We start from the raw sequence: 24,088 nt of genomic DNA on the forward strand, positions 1-24,088 counted from the left end.
GGAGAAGAATCGGAGCTTAATCCACCACGCTGCTACAATGTGGGTTGGCGGACATATTACCCACTATGAGTTACGATCGCTATCAAACGTACATGATAACAACCGGGACCGACGGCTTAACGTGCTCTCTAAGGCACGGTGGGGAGACCCAGAAGGACTGCACAAACACCCAGACCACGGCAAACATCTGCATGACCAATACAAATGTTGGTCTTGTGCGGAGATCCGTTACTACTAGCGCAATAACCGGTGCTGTGATCGTTGCGCCAACGCGCCGTCAAAAACGCGTCGATGTAAATATTTAATTGTCATTATATATCTATATCTATAAAGTTTTTACTGAGGTAGGGCACAGCAGGAATTTCCTGCTCAAAATATGGAGCAGCCCGACTGGGGTAGTACCTCGACCTTACAGAAGATCACAGCAAAATAATACTGTTTTCAAGCAGTATTGTGTTCCTGTTGGTAAGGTGACCAGAGCTCCTGGGGGGATTGGGGATTGGGTCGGCAACGCGCTTGCGATGCTTCTGGTGTTGCAGGTGTCTATAAGCTACGGTAATCGCTTACCATCAGGTGAGCCGTACGCTTGTTTGCCGACCTAGTGACATAAAAAAAAGTTATTTATTTTTAATTTCGTCATTCATAAAATCGTTATTAAAATCTCAACTCATCGTCATTAGTAAAGCCAGTCAATAAAAATTGTTATTTAATAGTTGTTGTGAAGGAAGTGGGTAAAGGAAAGGAACGAATCACGAAAGGCGCATAAGCGGCCGTTTTGGCCCGAAATAAGATTGACCAATTACTGTACGACGTTACCAATACCTCGCCCATGTGTTTTACGTCACAAGTTCATACCATTGAGAGGGTCAAAATTCGTGTCTGCGCAGGTCGAATGACAATACTTTTAGTTTGAATAAAAAACTCAACTTTTTGAGTAATTACGAAAAATTTCACAAGCCCAATTTTTTCAGGAATGTGATGTAATTAGCCTGAACATGCGTATCGGTGGCTCTGGATGTATTTTAAGTGGGAGAGACCATTTATTGCATGTTTGCTGCAATACATTTTCATTACTTGATCAAATTTATACAAACATATATAACATATATAGTAAACCTACTTATAAGATTATTATCTACATATAGGTCAAAAGATATATGTTTTCTATTTTATAAATATAAACGGCGAATAATATTGTTTGAAATGAAACTCAAATATAAAATAATTATCTAATATATTACAAAATATTCCTAACATATTAAATCTTCCTACGAGTTACTTTTCTTACACTTGGCTTTTTGAAGACTTCTTTTTTCTGAATATCTTCATCTTCTGAAATTAAGATTGATAATGTTAAATAAAAATAGAAATTCAAGTTACAATGTCTGAATATCATGATTTATTATGAAAATTTAAAGTACCTGACTCATCTGACTCATTTATTGTTTTGTTCCTCTGGGCAACTTTCCTCCTAGATTTTCTAATGGATTGCGGAGTGAAATCCTTATTAGGTGGTTCATTCTGCAATAAAAGAATGCACAAATCTTGTTTTATTTCTTGTAAATGTAAAGATGTGCTGTGTGGCTACGGCACTAAAGAATTTAGCCACCCCCTCTCTTCCCGTGGGTGTCGTAAGAGGCGACTAAGGGATAACAAGTTTCCACAACCACCTTGGAACTTAGAAGCCGACCGATGGCGGGATAACCATCCAACCAAGCAAACCAAAGCCAGCAGGCTTTGAAATACACAGGCCGAAGACGGGCAGCAGCGTCTTCGGTGCAACAAAGTCAGCCCTGCGGTCACCAACCCGCCTGCACAGCGTGGTGACTATGGGCAAAACACATGATTTCAAGCCATTTTTGGCGCGAACTTGTGGAGGCCTATGTCCAGCAGTGGACTGCGATAGGCTGAAGTGAGTGAAGTGAGACATACACATCGTTAACCCTTCGAGCCGTTTCTGTAGCACTGGTGCCACGGTGGAACTCATACTCGTAAATAACATGATATTTCAAGTTTTCCATTTTGTAAACTGAGTGACGCAAAGATGAAAAACAAAAGAGGAAATAACAAATGATTTACAGTTTTCGAAACGTAAATGCATCAGTAATTAGCTGTACAAATTTGAGTTTGGAATTCTTAACCAAAGAAGAAATATTTCAGATCCAAGTAGCCAGTACGACAAAACGCCAATTTCATATATAAGGACCTAATATAAAGATCCGCTTGTAAAATAGGATATTCATTCTTTGACTGAATTTTATTAATAACAGTTTAACAATAAGATTTACAAGGTAAAAAAGTTGGTTGCTGTAAAATTAAATATGTTTAAAAGTATTGATGGTGATTTATTTACTACCCACCTTTAATGTGAGAAGATTCTAATACTAAAACTTTATAATTATGGTTGGTATGGTATGGTTAACACGGGCTGGTTTCCGCAACTCGACGACTTTGCGCCTATTTTGCGTGAACTTTATAATTAATTATACCTCATCAGGGCTAGAGGATGACTGTTGTCTGTTCCGCCGCGCGGGCCGCCTCCTAGGCGTGGCTCGAGGTATTTCTTGACGTGTGTAGGCGCCTTCACTGGTCACCTCATCCCCATCCTCCCCGTCTTTATCCCCCACAGCGAAGCACTCCTCTATCTTATCACCCAACTCGTTTACCAAACTCTGAAATATTTGAGGTTTTGACTAATATTCATTTGGAGTTTTTTAAATTATTTTAAACTAATTATATACCAAAATTCTAACTTAAAAATAGAACCTTTATCAATATAAGAAATATTAATAACATCTATACAAATAAATAAAATTGGAGAGTCTGTTTGTAATATTAAATAACCGCTTTTTACTAAATGCATATGGATGTATACACAATAAATATACCAAAATAACATTTTTTTAAATTTTTGTCTGTCTGTCTGTTTGTTCCGGCTAATCTCTGAAATGGCTGGGCCGATTTTGATGGGACTTAGACTGGCAGATAGCTGATGTAGTAAGGAGTAACTTAGACTACTTTTATTATAGAAATTTATTTATTTTATAACTCTGCAACCTAAACAATAGTATTTTTTATTGAATTCCACGCGGACGAAGTCGCGGGCACAGCTAGTACAAATAACGTATGAAAAAGTAACAATAAAGTATAAAAATTAAATATTATTAAAACTACATATTATTATACAAATAAATCATTATTATTTAATTAAATCTTAAAAATAGTATCTAACGTAATAACGATTCAAATATGATTAAGAAACATTTTACTACCTTTATTTCATTCCGTGCCATCTTGGAAGTGTTATTCATCAAAGTTGTAAAGGATTCCATTACTCCATGGCAATGTAACTTATCTTTGTAACAGTCAAGATTTTCTATGAGTTTTCGCAGTGACCTTTCATTATAAGTAAATAGAGACAAGCAATAAGCTAAATCCCTCCATTGTCGTTCGTCTGTCGATAGTTTGAATCTTTGACACAGTTTCTCCACTAATGCTTCCATTTGTCTGTCTTTTTGTATAAGTGACGTGATATATCTGAATTCATAAATGAATTATTATTATTAATCAATAATAAGCAGTAAAATGATTGACTGTTTAACGATAAAATATTTCAAGCAATATATTATAACAACAGTGATGTAACCCTAAAAACTTACTTCATGATAATCCTATATTGTTCTTCCGGAACGTTTAATTCGGGGTCGCTCAATCTAGATATAATATCGGGCATTACATTATATAATGCATTTCCTTTTTGAGCAAGTTGTTTGAAAAATAATTTCGTCATAGTGGCAACACGCGGATCCTTGTCTGCACAACACAAAGCCATGTCGGCTATTTGACCTTTTACACGTACCATTTCGTGTAGTACAAGGAAAGATAACATCTTCACGGCGCATTGACGTACCTCTAGTTCTTCATCACTGAGGCTATTGGAAAAAAGTTAAGAATAACATTCACTAGTAGTAAAACATGGGTTTTATAATAATTCTTAAAAAGTTTCTTGCAAGTTCACTATAAATGTGTGGTAGTGAAAAAATTAAAGTATTTTTATGTACTAGAAGAATATTTGAGTCAAAATTGAGGGTAGATATATATTTTTAGTATGTTATTATATTACTAAACAATTGGTCCTTTTATAAAGAAATAATAATGGCATTGATAAGTAAATGTTCTTATTATATAAAATTAAGTTACAGGGAGATTGATATACTAACATGTGGTAAATATGATGAGTCCACGGCTGCGTCAAATTAGGGAATCGTAACGTTAGGTCAGCAAATGCAATTGTTAGATTTGTTCGAAGTGAAACATTTTTGGACCTCTTTAGCACTGTTACCATTAATTGGAGACCTTCTTCGCATACTGTGCTTGACACCAACATATATCTGTTAAAATAAGAAATTTTATGTTAATAAATAAATATATATTCAAATAACTTAACAAAAGCGCGCCCGCGCCCAGCACGTCCCGCTCGCACATGTACACACGTACACACGCACCTGGTGTAGGCGAGCGCCGCGGCCGCCTGCAGCGCGGCCGGCGCGCGCGCGGGGTGCGCCAGCGGCCAGCGCAGCAGCGGCAGGTAGCGCGCCAGCGCCGTGCCCGCGCCCACCACGTCCCGCTCGCACACGTACACACGTACACACGCACCTGGTGTAGGCGAGCGCCGCGGCCGCCTGCAGCGCGGCCGGCGCGCGCGCGGGGTGCGCCAGCGGCCAGCGCAGCAGCGGCAGGTAGCGCGCCAGCGCCGTGCCCGCGCCCACCACGTCCCGCTCGCACACGCCGCGCACGTACTCCGCGTCCGCGTCGTCTGCGGCCGCGCCCTCTAGCGCCGCTTCCTCCTCGGTCATGGTCGTGTTTGTCTGCGAAACCATAGACTTCCTATTAAATATTCGCTCCGACTAAAATGAACACGCATCTCGGACTTAAGTGGGCTCCATAGGTCCGATTTTCAAAATTCAGTTTCCGTTACAATTATTTGGATTGAGTATATACGGACATCAAGCCGCCGCCATATAGGCCTATGTGAACAATTCGGTGTAGGCTGGATGAGGATTGCGGAAAACCGGGATGTCTGGCGCGAACTTGGGGAGGCTTACGTCCAGCAGTGGACTGCAATAGGCTGAACTGACTGAACAATTCGGCCTGTAACATCCCGCCAATGGGCATAGGCCTCCTTCTTTATGTAGGAGAAGGATCAGAGCTTAATCTGCCACGCTGCTTCACTGCTTGTTGGCGTACCCGCCAACCTAAATAATATATCCCTACTATGAGTAACGATCTGTTACATCCCTGTACTGTAGGGATTAATAATGAGTAAGTGCTTCATCAGCACCTTTAACTCCATAGATTTATCCCATAGTAAAGTTCAAGCTCAGTTCGGATCTGATCGCGGAACCATTAACACTTGCCGAATTTCTCATGTCTAAATTGTCCTACATTAATTATATTATAAATTAATTAGTGTTCATAAAGAAATTCTTTTTTAAAAAGATTTTAATTTTTCCAATGATAACAGATCGCTATTAGGTGTATATGATAACAACTGGAACCGACAGCTTAACGTGCTCGAAAAAATAATCGATTTTGGTTAGAATCAATAATTATTTGTTATAATATAGTGGATTAATACCTAAACAAAAAAGATCAACCGGAATATATTTCGGATATTTTCCCTTAATTTATGGAGCGACAAACTTTATTGGTCCGGGGTGCTGAATCTTAAAATACGCTACTGGATTAAGCGCGTACATGGAACACGCAACACTACACCAGAACGATGTTATGAATTTATACAAAGAACCTGCTGGCCTCTCAAACGTACCGAGGCTGCCTTGTTGGAGGCGACGCTGGCTGAACGCTGTCCTCGTGAGGAGGCGCTGGCGTTGCTCGCGTTCATGAGCGTTTGTCTGCGCAAGTCGTCGACGCGTCCGCGCCGCTTGGGAGTTGCGAATGCTCCGATTTTCTTCTTCCGTTTCTCTTCCGCTTTACGTTCTTCTCGGACCTTGACGAAAATTTGAATATTTTTTTAACTACTTATTGCAAAACACTAATTCAAGAAGATATTATAAAGAGAAACATGAGTAGTAATAATATTTGTGTGCGCGTCTCAGGCGATACATTGGTAAAAAAAAAAATAAAAAAAAAGAATCATCTACACAATGTTACTAACATAAAAAACTTGTTTAAAAGAGTTTATGCTATAGGTACGGACAAAAAATGAGGACATCTTGCAAAAAATTTTTGAAAAAAGGAAGAAATATTTACTTGATTTCGTCTCCTCAGTTCACTGTAGACGCTTATATCCAGAAATATAAGTTGCTGTAGTGCAATATGTCCCAGCATGAATATAAATCTAATAAGCAGTTCAGTCGGAAGACTGGCCTCTTCTTCGTTATCTGTATTCTTTATCATCGTTTGCTCTATACTCTTGTACATTTCAGCTAGGATCTTTGTGCATAAAACATCAGGTGTGTCACAGACTGCATAAATAAAATCTATAGAATTTGCAGCGAAAGATGTAAACTTGTCGAATTTCAAAAAGGTCTCCATTAGACTATCGAACAATGATGTGAATATAACGTGGTCTGCAGGATATCTCGTATTCTTCTTTGACAGTGAAATCAGTAGTTCAGCACTTAATCTCCTTGAGTTGTAATCTCCGGTTAGGCCATGACTCTGAATAATTTCTAGGTTTGCGAGCGCCACTGACGGTTTAGCTTTGGCTATCATGACTAGTAATGATAGAGCTGCGTAGCTGTCCATATCCGTTGTACCGTCAATCTTTTTTAGGAACATTTCCCAAAATACCTACAAACCAATAAATTACTTTTAAATGTCTAGCCTGTTGGTCTAGTTTGTAATGGTCTTACTTTCTAGAATTAAGAATCTAATGAAGTAACATTAAAGCTAACAAGAACAAGTCCTTTGGGTGTCTGGGAGAATGATGCTATGAGGGAAGCTCAAGAAAGAGATGACGTCCTTCAGCACATCATCACATGGAAGAAACGGGGTGACGTAAAACCAGTCTGGAGTGAGGTTGCACCCACTGGCGCTGTCACTAAGGCATACTGGGCTCAATGGGACAGTCTGATACTTCAAAACGGAATACTCTACCGGAAATGGGAGAAGACTAACGGCAGCGAGTTCTACCTTCAGATAATTGTCCCAAGAACGAGAGTACCAGATGTTCTCCGTGAAATACATGATGGCGTATCAGGAGGTCATCTAGGTGTCAAGAGGACGTTAACAAAAGTGCGAGAACGATTTTGCTGGTAACAATATTAAACACATGTAAGAAGCATAGGAGATGAAAGAATGAAGAAAACGAATGTGAGTATGAGTATGAGCAAGATTAAGTGGGTGAGTGAGGTGAGGAAGAAACTATGTGATCTGTATGACGGCGCACGTGAGCCAAGAGTAAACACGGAGCTAGTGCGACCTTGTCAGGCTGGTCCGCTGCGGGGTCCTCCTTCCGGGTGAACAACCGGACATCTGGAAGGTGGGACGCGCGCTGCGGCTCCAGAATGTGTGGGCCAAGGTAGACAGCTGGATCCTCCATAAGGTTGACAGACAGGAAGGTAATACGTTCCTGATCTTCAGCGCTCCCGAGGACGTGGTGCAGACCCTGGTGGAACGAGAGCGCCGACTCTGCTATTTGCTGGGGTCGGTGTACGTGAAGTTCCAGGGTCCGAAAGGTAAATTTACCGAGCACCTGCCAACGGAGCATGACGACCCCATGGAGGATCAAAACAACGGAGAACAGGCGAAGGGGGAAGGGTCGGGAGCAATCCCGGCTATCCCCGAGCCACCCCCTGTGAGGCAGTCGAGCCCCAAACCCCAGACCGAAGAGGCAGTGGTCGTGGAGGAGCTGCTTCTGGAGTCGGAGGAGGGGGCTTGCCTGGCAAGCCTGGACAACCTGGCCATAGGGGAGACAGTGATGGAGGAGGCAGGGATGCTGTCTGACGATGGCTTACCCAGCTCACCCATCCTGTAAAGTCCTCCAAGCAAACCTCCACCATAGCATGACAGCAACGGCTCAAATGCGTAAATGGTTGGAGGTTAACACAACAGCCATTGCACTGATCCAAGAGCCGTGGGTCAGGAATGGCACTGTATGCGGACTCCGGAACTCTGGAGGTAAGCTAATTACACATACAGGCTCGGAAAACAGCAGGGCCTGTATTTACATCACCAACAATATACAGGCGCAAACATTAACGAGATTCTGTTCTAGAGATGTGTGCGCCATACAGCTGCATAGTACGCAAGACCACAGCCTGCCGGAGATGGTGATCGCGTCGGCCTACATGCCGGAGGCTGATGCGCCACCGCCGCACGACATGGCACGGCTGATAACATACTGCGAAGAGGCCAGGCTGCAACTAATTATAGGCACTGACTCCAACGCACATCACACCCTATGGGCAATGAAAACAACAAACGAAAGAGGTAAGCTCTTAGTTGAATATCTGATGACGACAAACCTACAGATCATGAATGTGGGCTCTGAGCCCACTTTCGTGAACAGACGTAGCAGGACAATCATCGACCTAACTCTTGCCACAGAAGCGGCCTCCGAGACCATCTCCAACTGGCACGTATCTGATGAGGCATCGTGCTCAGATCACAGATGGATACGCTTCGATGTGCAGGTAAATACAGTTCCAACAACCCCTAGGCGTAACCCACGCAAAACTGACCGCGTGCACTACGCTGAGAGACTGGAGCAGCTGCTCAGTGAGCAGGCATGCCCAGACCGGCTTGTGGGAACAGAACATATAGAACAGCAGGTAGATACTTTGACTAGCAACATTATAGACTCCTACCAAACTGCATGTCCCTTATCATTGCCACCGGAGAACAAAGTAACCTGGTGGGGGCCTGAACTGGAAAGACTCAGGAAAAAGGTGAGGCGACTTTTAAACAGAGCAATGAATACATGCGCCGATCTGGACTGGGACAGGTATAAGAAAGCCAAGTCCAGATACAAGAAACGACTAAGGTACAGAAGCACCGACTCGTGGCGCAAATTCTGCAGCAGCGTGGAAACCTGCGAACAGGCCAATAGGGTAAGGAAGGTCTTAGCAAACCAATCCTGCCAGCTGAAGGGCTCCCTAAGAAAGCCTGACAACACCTTCACGAGCACGCCGGAAGAAGCAGAGTGCATCCTGGTTGAGACACATTTCCCAGGGTGCCACATCATGCAGTCGGTGGACTGGCCCGAGGAGGACGTAGCCCCAACAGAGGAGCATTGGGAATATGCACTCAAGGTAGTAAGCCCATCAAAAGTCAGATGGGCTATCAACAGCTTTGACTCCTTCAAATCCCCAGGGTTGGACGGGGTCTTCCCGGCACTTCTAAAGTGGGGAAGTAACCGACTGATCCAGAGGCTTACCACTGTTTTGGCGGCCTGTTTAGCTCACAGCTACGTGCCGAGGCAGTGGAGGGAGGTAAAGGTAATCTTCATCCCCAAACCGGGAAAAAGTGACTACTCTGAACCCAAATCCCACAGACCTATAAGTCTTACATCTTTTCTACTGAAGACTCTGGAAAGGCTGTGCGAACGGGATCTGAGAGAAAACGCCCTAGCTACAGTACGCCTACATCCAAACCAACACGCGTACAGCCAAGGTAAATCAACAGAGTCAGCTCTACATGCAGTGGTCAGTAAAATAGAAGAGGCCATTGAAAACAAGGCTATGTGTCTTGGCACCTTCATCGACATAGAAGGAGCCTTTGACAAGACTAACTTCAACAGCATCTCGTCGGCCCTAGTTAAGCACGGGGTACACCCGATGATGATCGACTGGATAGGTAACATGCTCAGAAAAAGAGTCATCAAACTTACATCAACTGAGGCACAACATGCACTGGTAGCCAGAGGATGTCCACAAGGAGGGGTGCTTTCCCCACTACTGTGGAACCTAGTGGTAAACGACCTTATAACCAGACTGAACCAGCACAACTACTTCACGATCGGGTACGCTGATGATATCGCCATCCTAATCAGCGGCAGAGTCAGCAGTACCGTGTGCAGTGTCACACAGCAGGCGCTACGAATTGTGGAGAGATGGTGCATAGATAACGAACTCACCGTCAATCCTGGAAAGACGGAACAGGTAATGTTCACTAACAAACGGCAATTGGGGAGCTACAAACCCCCTAGACTGTTCGGTACGGAGCTACAGTTCAGCTCGGAGGTAAAGTATCTAGGAATTATTCTAGATAGCAAACTGAACTGGAGCAAGCATCTCAACAGCAAAATTGACAAGGCTACAATAGCCTTCTGGCAGTGCCGCAGAATGATAGGTAAGAAATGGGGTCTATCCCCAAAAGTCACTCTGTGGCTGTACCAGTCCGTCATCAGGCCAATTATCAGCTACGGTGCTGTGGTTTGGTGGCCGAGAACCAGACTAATCACCGGAGAAGCAAAACTACAACGACTTCAAAGGCTAGCTTGCATGGCGACTACGGGCTGCATGAGGACTACTCCGACAGCCGCCCTGGAAACCCTACTGAACCTGCCGCCGCTGCACCTGTTTATCCAACAGGAGGCGGGAGCGGCTGCGGTAAGACTCAGGAAGCTAAACCTTTGGAGGAACGTAAAGGTAGCACATACAAGAATACTTGGCGAACTGGCAAACAGGGAACCGCTCGTCGAAGCGGTTACCGACAGGATACCCAAACAGTACGTATTCGACAAAAGATACAGAATACAATTACACGAAGACCCAGGTGAAGGCCTCAACCCTAGGGAGTTAAGAATCTTCACAGACGGGTCGAAAACATCAACAGGTACAGGTTCTGGGGTCTACTCAGAAGACCTGAATATCCACATCTCATCGCCATTAGGAATCCACAACACCGTCTTCCAGGCGGAATGTATGGGAATCATAATGGCAGCAACAGCGATCAAGTCTAGAGAGGTACAGGGTTTTCCAATCCGTATACTTTCCGACAGCAGATCGGTCCTGCAAGCCCTACAGAGCGACATTATGACATCAGGGCTATGATACGAGTGCCATCGAGCTCTGACGAAGGTAAGTGAAACAAATACCATTACCCTTCAATGGATAAAGGGACACAGTGGATCGCGAGGCAATGACGCGGCCGACCGACTGGCGAGGAATGGATCGGAGATGAGGGTCCACGGACCCGAACCCATTCTGCCTCTGCCATTCGGATGGCTGCGCAGCCAGCTGCGACACAACACCAAGGTAATGCACCAAGAATATTGGACAAACCTAACTACCTGCAGGCAGACCAAGGAAGCTCTTCCGACGATCAACCCAGGATTGTCCCGCAAACTTCGCGGTTATGGAAGAGCCCAGCTCCGACTACTGGTCGGGGCGCTTACGGGACATGCCTTGCTTAACAAGCACTTACACAATCTAGGTGTTACAGACAGCCCCCTGTGCAGAGCGTGCCTGGAGGCAGAGGAAACGGCCTCACATATCCTGCTGGAATGCGGTGGTGTGGCGAACTACAGGGCGCTACACCTCGGGACACCGAGGTTGCTCCAGGAAGTCGTCGGCAACGTGAAGGGTCTGCTAGGCTTCCTCAAGGAGCTTGGCTGGCACGAATAGTGCCCACCAGCCGATCACGCAAAAAAGGCGCATCAAGACGTCGAGTTGCGGAAAATAGCCCGTGTACAACAACAACAACAACAACAAACACGGAGCTCGAAGGCATCATAAAATCGTAGATCTCAAAACTAACAGCAAGAGAGAGTGAGCGAGAAAGAGAACAAGTGAGGGCGGGAGTGATGTCGGCTCGTGCGAGCCACTTGTCGACGAGGTGCTCGAGCGCGAGCGAGCCGCCGCAGTCGAGGCGCGCGGCCAGCGCGGCCAGCTGGCGCGCCACGTGCGCCACGCGCGCGCGCTCCACCCGGCCCGGGCTCTCCAGGTACATGTGCGGGTGAGAAAGAGAGAGAGAGTGACCTGTATGACGGCGGGCGTGATGTCGGCTCGCGCGAGCCACTTGTCGACGAGGTGCTCGAGCGCGAGCGCGCCGCCGCGGTCGAGGCGCGCGGCCAGCGCGGCCAGCTGGCGCGCCACGTGCGCCGCGCGCGCGCGCTCCGCCCGGCCCGGACACTCCAGGTACATCTCGCGGTACGCACGCTCCACCGCCTCGCGCTTGTCCTGCGACCACAGTGTGAGTTATAGCGCTACTCTGTCAACCTCACATAGATTGTTGCCAAAAATAGGTTACCAAATTATTTTTTTATACAATGAGGTTGGCAAACAAACGTACGGCTCACTTGATGGTAAGCGGTTACTGTAGCTTACAGAAGCCTGCAACACCTAAAGCATCGCGACCGCGTATCCGACCCTACCCCCAATCTCCCCAGGAGGTTACCTTATTCACCACAGGAACACAACACTGCATGAAAACAGTATTATTATGTATAATCTTCTGTAAGGTCGAGTTACTTCTCCAGTCGGGGTGCTCCATATTTTATAGCGCCGTTGTCCACTTCATAAATCATCATGTTGCCAATTGTTTTCTGTACTATGTATACACACATAGATACAGTTTGATCAGTATTGCTAGGAGATTTTCTTTTAAGGTTTTTATTGGTAACTTTATAGCCATCAAACGAAATAAATCAATTTTATGTGTTTTCAATCCATTAGAGCCAAGATATAAAAAAAAATCTGCATGAAATGTAAAAGTTTTTAGGTTATAAAAAGTATTAATCGTAAAAAAAAAACAGTTGTTGAATAAAATAAGTTAGGAGTAAAAAACCCATTAAGTAATGCACCATAAGACTATTAAGACTAAAAGCATAAAAATTTAAGTGTTTTTTTTTAAAATAGCTTTGTTTTACTTACTTGATCTGGTGACCATACGAGAAGTAACATATTGGCAACTCCCTCTTTAGCGGACTCTATGTTGAAATGATGTGCTGTAGTAAAAAAATCAATAGCTTCGCTAACATCCCCTGCTTGCTTGGACATTAAAAGTGAATTAATTAGAGGAACTGCTTCTGATATCATCCGACTGAAATGCACTGATTCTTGCAAAAATGCTACAATACTCTCCTTTTCTTCAAGTCTTTTGTAAAGTGCAAGTTCATTTTCACATTGCTGTGTTAAAGATATTGATTGTCGTCTTTCTGGTGTAATAAAAACATTACGTAATAGTGCCACAAAGTACTCGATCTGTAACATATTACAAATAATTGTTTATGACATCAGAATTAATATTTTAATCAAATAAGAGGTAAATGAATATCAAGGTTAATGTTTGTACCTGATCACTTTTCTCCATGTCACATCTCAACAACTTTGCATCAGGATACTGTCTCTCAGCATGTTTAACAATTAAATATGCTTTATAAAAATCCTTTTCGCGTAATTTTTTACGAATTGCTGCATACACATTTTCAATAGAAGCCTGAGATAGTTCCGGTTCATCTTGAGTTAATATGTCTATTTTTTCGTTTATAGTCCTAATGACCTCATCTTCAATTTCTTCCCATTTTTTGACAAGAGCAGGGTCGGGACCCGGGTGTAACTTCTTTTGGAGGTCTTCTAAAATTTTTTGCTCACTTTCCAATTGCTCTTCAAGAAGTTCTAGTTTTAATTGTGCTGAGAATGGATTACATTCCAAAAATATCTAAAAAAAGGATTGTAACATTTTCAATGAGAACTAAAGTGATTAAATCAAGACAGATAAAAATATTTTTACTTTTAAAAGTTGAATAGCTGCTTTTCTAACGAGTGCCGCTTTGTCCCGCAGACGACCAATAGCACGTTCGAGAACACCGCGCTGTCGAGTCACTGGTACACAGTTTTCTCTTTGTAGCCTACACCAAAATTGAAGAACCTAGAAATAATGTATCATATCAATGCCATCTGTATCTATTGTATCTATATTTGATAGTGCGTTGGAGCAGCAGTCACAGCATTGGCTGTTACGCTTGCGGTCGCGGGCTCAATATTATCATTATCATCATCATTGGCATTAGTCTGTCTATTGCAGACGATTTAGATAGTGTCAGACAGACACTGTGTCTCCTAGGACACTCTTCAGGAAAACGTAGAATTGCCTAAGCTCTGCGCCATCCTCTCGACCTCACTGGTTAGGCCCAGAGGAACGACGAGTCGATACGTGTGGAGCCAGTCCAGCTGCAGGAGACTTTCACATTTTAGAGCTATGCCACGAATGCTTGACGGAGATCCCATTCCGGGTTTCAAATGAAGTTTTCCTTCTCCAGGACCCACATGAAAATCATGTTTTTCTCTCAGTCGCCATTTACGATCCCCACGGGACGAAAGGGGGTGGTGATATTCTACTCGGCCGACACTACACGGCAGCACGCGGGCTCGATAGGCGCCTATATATTTATGTATATGATATGACATAATTATGCAAACATTTATACTGGCCATATAAATGTTAGTCGTAGTCTGGGCGTTTGTGAGTGCGTATCATGTGTGTTTCTGGACCCCCGACACAGGAGAAAATTTTACTGTGAGCCATTGAGTGTGAAGCGTGTAATTTATATTATACTAGCTGTGCCCGCGACTTCGTCCGCGTGAAATTTAAAAAAAAAGTTATTGTTCAGTTCGCAGAGTTATACTTACAATAAATAAATTTAAAAATTAAGAGAAGCTTAAGATACTCCTTATTACATCGACTATCTGCCAGTGAAAGTCCCGTCAAAATAAGTCCAGCCGTTTCAGAGATTAGCCGGAACAAACAGATAGACAGACAGAAAGACAAAAATTGTAAAAAATGTTATTTTGGTATATGTACTGTGTATACATCCATATACATTTAATGAAAAGCAGTTATTTTAATATTACAAATAGACACTCCAATTTTATTTATTTGTATATATATCTTAAGCTGGAACTATCATGTCCTAAAAAACTGTTTATCAGCCACAATAAATGGATAGATAAGCATGGATATTTATTAATGTGTACTTGCCTTATGTCGCACATATGCTGAAAGATCATGCATGTGTTCATACAGATCGTCTAGAAAGTCGTCACGTTGTATGCGCTGCTCATCTGACAATCCTTCGCCCGTTAACTCAACACTTAGTACCTCACACATCATGCCTAATACACTGATGCGAATGGTGTATGACTATAAAAAAAAAATGAAAACAATAACTATTTTGTGTTATCAAAATAGCTTAATATCTAATATTATTAGCTTTCACCTGTGACTTTGTTCTATATATAAATATTCAGTATCTCAGTTTTTAAGCAGTTATAAAATGAAACATGCATTGCCTAATTTTTAAGTTAAACCCCGAACAACACAACTGCAAAAACTGCATAAAATTTCATTCAGTAGTTTGAGCGTGATGTGCGGACATGATAGACAAACAAAATTACATTTTGAGTTCTATTGGCCATACATAAGTTTTAATGTTTTGTTATATGTATAAATACTTAATATGTAAATTACTGTTAGATGTATCTTTTAATATATTAGATAACATAGCCCAATAGTAAGAATTACCATGATAACCTGGTCTGCGGTTTTCGACTATTACTTTCATAGATTAAAATATACCTCATCACTTTCCAAGTAGGGTTGTATTGTAGCAATGGCATTGACCATTTCTTTAGGTAACTCTTTAGTAAGTTCAAGTAGAAAAGCTCCGCAGTTCTTAGCAGAACCTTGTTCAGCTCCAACAACTCCATTGTCTTCCTCTGTTGAAGCCAAGGCTTCTGTGATCTCACGAACCTAATAAAAATATCTCAGTTTAAGTTTTCAAACTTTTACAGTGGCTATACGGTATCTACCGATATTTCGAAGACATTCTATTATGTATGAAAGCAAAAGAATATCTCAGTTTATTTAATCGGTAGTTAGATTATCTAGACTATATATTATGCATATAAGTTCTTACCATTTGAGGTCCAAAAGTACCAAGCCCAAAATCTCTGGTTAACTGCACTACTCCAGCACATATAGGCAACACGGAGTGTTCAACTATTTGTAATACCTAAAACGAAAAATTACACTTTCTTATGTTTATCATCACACACCATATATCACAAACTTTAACATGCAGTTATAAATTACTTTATAGCAATGAATTTCTAACAATCTTAATATCCTAATCACCTAGGTTGTGATAAATATAATAAGTGCTTTTCCCGAGACTTTAGAAGTTTGGCTAAGCAACGTTTGGATAAATCTTGGAATAGACTATGGCAATCCTCAAGACTAGTTACAGGTTGGTTACGGCTGGATATTTTGGCAATATCCAGCCGTGTATTCCTATCAAGCCATGGTTTCTTAAATACTCCGACCTAGGTAAAATATCTACGTCGATAATTATACATATACGATTGGGTTTCTCCTGTACACCTGTGTTCTTGGCTAAATTGCGCAATCGTGATAGTTTCTTATGTGAATGTGGCTTGGAGGAAGGATCTCTCGATCATTTGTTTTTTAATTGTCCGAAATTAACTGTACTACTATATGATACTAGCGACCCGCTCCGGCTTCGCACGGGTATAAAATATAATTATAGCCTAGGTCATTCACTGAAAAAATGATTAAAATCGATCCAGTAGTTTTGATTTATTCATTACTGGCCCGTGGCCCGCACGCGTTAACTTTAGAGTAAAAGCCGGCCGGAACCGCCGCAAACGCTACGTACCGCAATTTTTAAATCTGTAATATCTTCGAAAATATTCATTTAAATCATATGCTGTAAAGGGCCATATAAATCTATATTAACAATGTATTTAAGGTATTTAATTAGATAAGGATTAATGCTGTATTGGTTAAAATCGCTTTAAAAATTAGCCATTATTTGTCGTAAAAAGTAAATGACAAAAAAATGTAATTGTGGGATATCCATAAGAGATAGACATATATAAAAGGAGTTTTCTGTAGACCTGTTCAATGTGTACAATACTTAGTACTTTATTTTGATAAATCTCGTAGGGTTCAGGCTGCGTTTGCAATGTAAGCGGAAAAAATGTACTTATTTACGACATCACATTAGAAACCTCAAAACTAACAGTATTTCTACACCATTTAATGGATGTTATTATACATATAAACCTTCCTCTTTAATCACTCTATCTATTAAAAAAACCCGCATCAAAATCCGTTGCATAGTTTTAAAGATTTAAGCATACATAGGGATATAGGGACAGAGAAAGCGACTTTATTTTATACTATGTAGAGCTCCCCAAAAAAATTCCGCGGCCGGTTAATGTTTGTTTTCTTCTAACTTTAGTGCCATCTTTTTTTTTGTGGTGTCCTAGTTAAGTTTATTAGAATCAATGATATTAAATTATAATTTAGCAAAAAATAAAATTAAATAATCATTTCAAATATTTTCAATTAACCACAGCTTAAGCGGCTTAACCCACTATTGTCCAAAACGGACCCTGTCTCCGGACATCAATACACTTTCAGCACTTGTCGTTGGCAAAATCATCGGCGAAAAGCTGATGGAGCCATAGTATTTAAAGAAGAAGAAGAATCTTAATATATATATAAATTACGCATCACGTTGTTTGTCCGCAATGGACTTCTAAAGTACTAAGCCGATTTTAATCAAATTTGGACACCGTGTGCAGTTTGATCCAAGTTGAAAGATAGGCTATATTTCATTTAGATATATATAGTTATTATATTCAAGAAAATAAAATAAGGCGGTATGAAGTTCGCCAGTTCGGCTAGTATTTTATGAATTTCATAAGCATATACTAATTAATAAATGAGTTTTGATATTTTTCAGATATGTCACTAATTTAATTATTCTTTCTATTATATCGACGGGTGCAAAGTAAAAAGAGTTATATACAAAACAGCAACTTTTCAGGAGAGCGCAAAATAGGAAAAAGTGCTCCCATTTTGTCAATTTCAAACCAAATTTGTTGAATTTTTAATCACTGCTATATTTTTTATAAAGACAAACAATTGTATATTTCATTTCTTCTAATTATGTTTAATTTATGAGATATTGCAGTTGTCTGCCTTTACATTGTGCTTAAAAATATGACAACTGAATTAACTACCACTTGGTCGTTTCGATGTTCGATATATTACAGTAAGTGTAAAAAGTATTACTTTTCCAATTCCAAAAATTTCCAAAAACTTCTTGTCATGTCTATTGTGATGTATCAAAATGGTTTATTATTATGATAATACTTTCACACAAACCTTAATACGTAAAAATCAAAAACAAACAAACATTGTTGCTGGCCGGCGAAGCACATGACATCTGACTAATGACACAATAGGAATGAACGTGCGCCCCTCGTGCGGACTGCGTATAAGCAGCCAAGCAGTAGTTGAACGCATGTACGTCGTGTAATTTTACAAAACAGCAGTAGTTGTCTTCTTTTACTTGGCAAAAGTACATGAAATGAGGCAATATTTGTATTTTTTATTTTGCCATGTTGTAAAATATAAAGTTTTTAGTTAGTTACTGCAATAAAAAAAATCTCAAAATTGTAGTTAACTTTTTAACCGACTTCCAAAAAAGGAGGAGGTTCTCAATTCGACTGTATTTTTTTTTTTTAATGTTACATCAGAACTTTTGACCGGGTAGACCGATTTTGACAAATTTTGTTTTAATCGAAAGGTGGTGTGTGTCAATTGGTCCCATTTAAATTTATTTGAGATCTAACAACTACTTTTCGAGTTATATCTAATAATGCGTTTTTATTTGACGCTTTTTTCGTCGACCTACGTTGTATTATACCACATAAATTTCTACTGGATGTACCGATTTTGATAATTCTTTTTTTGTTGGAAAGGGGATATCCCTAGTTTGGTACCGTGATAAGGAAACCAGGATCTGATGATGGGATCCCAGAGAAATCGAGGGAAACTCTCGAAAATCCGTAATAACTTTTTACTGGGTGTACCGATTTTGATAATTTTTAATTTAATCGAAAGCTGATGTTTATCATGTGGTCACATATAAATTTTATCGAGATCTGATAACTACTTTTTGAGTAATCTTTGATAACGCGTAGTTGCTCGACTATTTTGTCGTCGATCTACGTTGTATTACTTGTCAATGTAATTGAAGTCGGTTTTTTTTCCGTTTGCGAGCAAACACAATTATTTTACTTTACACCCGTCGATATAAACTATAATGTTTTACAGCCTATAATTAAACACATTTAATACTAAACGCATTTTCTACCAGCCATCCTTAGATATTTGTAAGTATAAGATGAACGGACATAATTATGTAAGTGCAGTAGGGGACATATTAGCGATTATATATTGTCTAATTATAAAGTTATTTACCTGAACTAGTTTTATGAGACAAGAGGTACCATGGTTATATTTCTTAATTAGAACTCCTAATATTTGGAACACTGTTTCTCGTACCACTTTTGTTTTAATTATCTGTTCTTCTAAGGCTTTGTAACATGGTTCTGCAATCATTCTGTAAGAGAGATAAAGATTATATTAAATAAATTCTGTACAAAAGTTTGATAAATAAGAGTATTTATAGGTAAATTATTGTAAATACCAAGTGTAATAAATGTAAATTATATAGGGTAAAATTAGAAAAACCTACGAAACAAAATTATCTTCTGCTAAAGGTGGATCCCATAAACGTGATAGAGGGTGTTGAATGAGCATGTGTAAGCAGATAAGTGCTGCTTGCTTGTCAGCTTCGGTCCAGCCACAGAATTCATCATCATCATTAGCCTTCTTTCCTTTCTTGCCCAATGTTAGCTTAGTTGAATTCTAATATAAATTAAAATATCACATACTATTAGAACATATCTGTAATACATAAATGTATAAATATAGGTAGGTAACTGATACTTACATCTGCAGCTAATTTAGCATCTTTAGTTTTCATTATTTGAGTAAATAAATACATAGTCATTTTAACGAGATTCAAGTTTTTTACGCGCAGATCTGCATCTATTTCTTGGTCTTGTAGGATAAGTTCCAGATGGCCACAAAGATTCTTGACAGTTCTTACTACATGGTCAAAACCTACAGAAAAATATGTAAATAACAATAACGATTTTATTTAAATAATCATCATCATCATCATCATGATATATAACAATAACGATTTTATTTAAATGCTTACCTTTATTTATGACATTCCACTCCAATTTTGTACTGTGAACTATAATCGAAAAATACGTATCGAAGTGGTCAAGAATATATTCAACCCCATCGGAGTTATATGCTCGAGCAGCATCTGTGTATAAAAATAAATGGCTTAATGTCAATGTAAGAGATAATAGTAAAGAATTCATTCCATAAATTGAAATACAAACCTTGAAGTTTGGACAATAATACCCGTGGTTGGACAATATCTTCGACATGATACTGTCCAGCGTGAGATTCCAATAGCTCATCTTTTTGTAAGGGAATAGAAAACTCAAAATGGCTCATTTTTAAATAAGTAAACCTCTGTTTTATTTTTATTTATTTGCTATGTTTACTGTATAAAATCTTTTAAACGTTAGTCGTTACTCTACAGATAAAAACAAATTCAAATTTGAAAAATAATCCGTTGACTAGAGGTGTCAACAATCACAGACAATCATCGATTTTAGAAACCACTAATAAAATATCGGTGTTCCTAACATCGATTTCTCAAATTTTAATAAGTTCAAAGTTTTTTTGTAACATCTATTTTAGATTTTGGATATTGAAGTTCTAGTCACAGAACTATAATTACAATGATAATTACTTTCCCAACAGATTAAAATAAGTAATGGGAATTTTTGACAAAGATAAATTAAAGTACTAAACAACATATACGATGCAAATGATACATGTATTTAAAAAGGGATAAAAATAAACTTACATTTCTTTAAATAACATTTTTTTATATCACTAGCTCGGCAAACAAGCGTACGACTCACTTGATAGTAAGAGATTTATTTTTATTATCGTAGCTTATAGACGCTTGCAACTCCAGAAGCACCGCAAGCGCGTTGCCGACCCAATCTCCAATACCCCCCCCCCCCCAGCAGCTCTGGTCATCCTACTCACCAACAGGAACACAATACTGCTTGAAAACAGTATTATTTAGCTGTGATCTTCTCTAAGGTCGAGGTACTACCCGAGTCAGGCTGCTCCAACATAATGAAGTAAATTAAATTCATTTAAAAATTTCTATTTATTATTTCCAATTTAGATTAAACTTAAAGTCATTAAAAAGTATCATAAAAGTACAATGCAAGTTTATAATCTGGCACGGACTTTGACACGTTGGTATACAAGACTAAAAACGTCAAGTGACCTGTAAGCCTAATGTCATTCGAATACGATTTTCTACTGCCTTGTCAGCAGTAGAGTGCTATATTCTTTGCTTGTCAGCTGTAACCGTACACGTATCAAGAGCGTACTTGAGCTATTTACTTTCTCCGGTTTTGTAGATATACAGATTTTGAGATTATCGATAGTTTTTATAAATTAATATTAAAAATGTCAGGAAAAGGAAACAAAGCCTTTACCAAGGAAGAAGAGTTACTGTTGCAAGATTTTAGTAGAAATGTGTCTACAAAATCATCAGCCCTATTTTATGGAAATGCCTTCATCGTATCTGCTATTCCCATATGTAAGTTACTTTCAAATTGTCTTGAAATGAAGTTATTAGTTAAAGGAGAGCGCTTTGCATACATAAAATTCATTTGTTTTTGTGTTTAATAACTAAGGTTGATGTGAAGATTAAAATTGAGTGCTATTTATTATTTACAGGGTTATTTTGGAGAGTCCATGCTCTAGAAGTAAGCACTTCGTTGGCATGGTTCGCATTAGTGACAACAGCTAGCACATGGTTATTGGCCCTGGCTTACCGTAACACCAAGTTCCAGTTGAAGCATCGTGTCGCTGTCAAACGAGAGGACGCAGTTTCTCGTGAGATGGCTAGAAAGTTAGCAGAAGAAAAGAAAATGAGTAGAAAGGAAAAGGATGAAAGGTATTAAAATAAGAATAACAATAACAATAGTAACTAAACAACTCTATTACTATTATGAGAGTAGAGTTTATTCTGTAATTTTGAGTTATGTGTTCATCAATACATTATTTGTGCGAAGCAAAATATAGCCTATCTTTCAATTTGGATCAAACTACACACAGTGTGTAAATTTGATTAAAATCGGTTAAGTAGTAATAGTTTAGGGAGTCCATCGTGGATAAACAATGTGTCGCGTAATTTATATTTATATTAGTATAGTTAGATATGTACAAAGAATATTAATTTTTTTCTTTATATTTTCAGAATTTTGTGGAAAAAGAATGAGGTAGCTGACTATGAAGCCACTACTTTCTCAATTTTCTACAACAATGCCCTGTTTTTAACCATCGTAATTCTGAGCAGCTTTTACTTGCTGCGTTCTTTCACTCCTACTGTGTATCCTTTTAAATTAAAAAATAAAAGTTAGTAAAAATCTTTATAAGAAATAAGTTAAAATTTATCTCAAAAATCGAGATAAATAAGTGGTAAGTTCTTAAGAAATAACTTCTGTTGAAAGAAATATGAAAACTTTATATATAAGAGTTTCCAAGAAGAATAAGATATTAACTAATAATAATTTTAAAGATTAATTTTTTTAAGACAATTTTATCATGACATCAAAATATAATTTTTTCAGGATGTATTTATCTTAGGGGGTTTCTATTACCATACAATTTTATGTTTTCACTGTAGCAAACAAAAAATTTTTAGCTTTGTAAAATAAATCTTCTTCAATTTGACATAATTATTTAGATCTAATTTTTTCATCAAAACAGCTGTCAATTTTGTAAAATATATTTCCTTAACCTCTGCTCAGTAACTACATAGTATCTCTTACAGCTGCTTCCGGCCTCCTTGCTCTGCTGTCTACAGGTAGCAAGTGAAGTAAAGACTGGTTGGTGTGTGCTTGTAAGAATGTTGAACATATTGATTTTCTACTGTAGTGTGTAAGCAACTCTGTTTATAAGTTATTAGACAATGTGCTGAAGCTTCTTTGTTTTTTTTTTTTTACAGTAAATGTAATATTTAGAGTAAATTATAAATAATAAAATAGTTCTAAACAGTCTTTAGTTTTATTTACAATCATATAAACTTACATTGTCTTACATCTAAGTATTTAATTAATCGAAATTAATATTATGTCATACATATCCTCATGATGGGGTGGGTCATATAATATTAAATCACATTATTGTTAAATAACACATTTTTAACAAATCTAATAGTAATAAAATACATGGACAAAATCCAATATCTTGATGTTGTTTAAATAATTTTTTACATAGTTAGAAAAGTACATAAATGCAAAAATGGTAATTATGCTAAAATACACGTCTGCTAGTGCTAGACTTTTATTTATTCTTTTTGAAATAAATGTTTTCTGAATTTGGTTAAATTGCTTACAATAGCATATTATTAGCAGTAATTGTAAAACTGGCTATTTTGAAGAACGTTATTTTTAGTTTTTAAGTATAAATGGTTTTATTTTAAGACAAGAATAACTAAGCTATATTTTAAAAACTATTTTTTTTTTCAAACGTAGAATAGTTATGGCGCCAAGTACGCCACTCAATATTACTTAAAAGATCTTTAAAATTAATACTTATTACAATGATAATGTTCTAGCAGCAAATCATCATAAGACGTATAAATCCAAAAATTTGTCTGTACTGTTATGTCAGACAACATCTGGTAAATAAAAGCTGACACTGGCTTATTAAATAAGAAACTGCTTTGGATACTGTCAATAAAATTGTTTTTATGTAATGGAACTACTTAGATACTCATTTATTATATAGTAAAATTTCGTTGTTTAATTCTAGGAGTTTGTAGTAGTAAACTTTTTTATTTTATTTCCACTGTACAAAGCCCGATTATTGTGGCAGGAACATTATATAAATATATAAAGCTATGAAGCTCCACACACTACACAATAGTGTCAACAAACTTTCAAAATTAAGGTAGGTATATGTTAAATATATCAAATGAAGGTAAAGTTCTTAAGATCGTTAGGAGTTTTTACAAAGTTGATTTAGAATGAAATAGCATGCAGTGATGCACGTACATAAATACTTAATACGTACCTATTTATATAAATTTAAAGTAAAAACTGATAGTAATCACAGAACA

At 38.8% G+C, this 24,088-nt stretch overlaps 2 protein-coding genes across 2 annotated transcripts; one reads left to right on the forward strand and one right to left on the reverse strand.

Moving 5' to 3' along the window:
- Nucleotides 1–1,217: 1,217 nt before the first annotated feature.
- On the reverse strand, nucleotides 1,218–20,385 carry LOC123656697 (condensin complex subunit 1). Its single transcript, XM_045592359.1, has 21 exons — nucleotides 20,268–20,385; nucleotides 20,075–20,188; nucleotides 19,802–19,974; nucleotides 19,544–19,716; nucleotides 19,267–19,408; nucleotides 15,887–15,982; nucleotides 15,547–15,720; nucleotides 14,950–15,111; nucleotides 13,702–13,839; nucleotides 13,264–13,629; nucleotides 12,843–13,172; nucleotides 11,949–12,149; nucleotides 6,274–6,816; nucleotides 5,831–6,010; nucleotides 4,657–4,868; nucleotides 4,221–4,391; nucleotides 3,660–3,932; nucleotides 3,273–3,537; nucleotides 2,490–2,672; nucleotides 1,422–1,521; nucleotides 1,218–1,332 (listed from the first exon to the last, which is right to left on the reverse strand). The coding sequence occupies exons 1-21, from the start codon at nucleotides 20,383–20,385 to the stop codon at nucleotides 1,259–1,261; spliced, it is 4,188 nt and encodes a 1,395-aa protein (XP_045448315.1). The 3' UTR covers nucleotides 1,218–1,258.
- Nucleotides 20,386–21,265: 880 nt separating this feature from the next.
- On the forward strand, nucleotides 21,266–23,021 carry LOC123656704 (translocon-associated protein subunit gamma). Its single transcript, XM_045592365.1, has 4 exons — nucleotides 21,266–21,559; nucleotides 21,700–21,919; nucleotides 22,223–22,354; nucleotides 22,776–23,021. Exons 1-4 carry the CDS (start codon nucleotides 21,427–21,429, stop codon nucleotides 22,840–22,842), a joined length of 552 nt encoding a protein of 183 aa, XP_045448321.1. The 5' UTR covers nucleotides 21,266–21,426; the 3' UTR covers nucleotides 22,843–23,021.
- Nucleotides 23,022–24,088: the final 1,067 nt, after the last annotated feature.

The sequence above is a fragment of the Melitaea cinxia genome, chromosome 9, assembly GCF_905220565.1.
Source record: "Melitaea cinxia chromosome 9, ilMelCinx1.1, whole genome shotgun sequence".
In the NCBI taxonomy this organism is placed as follows: Eukaryota; Metazoa; Arthropoda; class Insecta; order Lepidoptera; family Nymphalidae; genus Melitaea; species Melitaea cinxia.

Bases quoted from the DNA above. Each gene is read 5' to 3' on its own strand.
- LOC123656697 (XM_045592359.1), bottom strand. From the start codon at position 20,385: ATGAGCCATTTTGAGTTTTCTATTCCCTTACAAAAAGATGAGCTATTG. The intron at 13,173-13,263 runs GTACAAACATTA...AATATGTTACAG, and splicing joins ACATGGAGAAAAGTGATCAG to ATCGAGTACTTTGTGGCACT. The intron at 1,333-1,421 runs GTACTTTAAATT...TCTTAATTTCAG, and splicing joins AAATGAGTCAGATGAGTCAG to AAGATGAAGATATTCAGAAA.
- LOC123656704 (XM_045592365.1), top strand. From the start codon at position 21,427: ATGTCAGGAAAAGGAAACAAAGCCTTTACCAAGGAAGAAGAGTTACTG. The intron at 21,920-22,222 runs GTATTAAAATAA...TTATATTTTCAG, and splicing joins AGAAAGGAAAAGGATGAAAG to AATTTTGTGGAAAAAGAATG. The intron at 22,355-22,775 runs GTATCCTTTTAA...ACCTCTGCTCAG, and splicing joins CGTTCTTTCACTCCTACTGT to TAACTACATAGTATCTCTTA.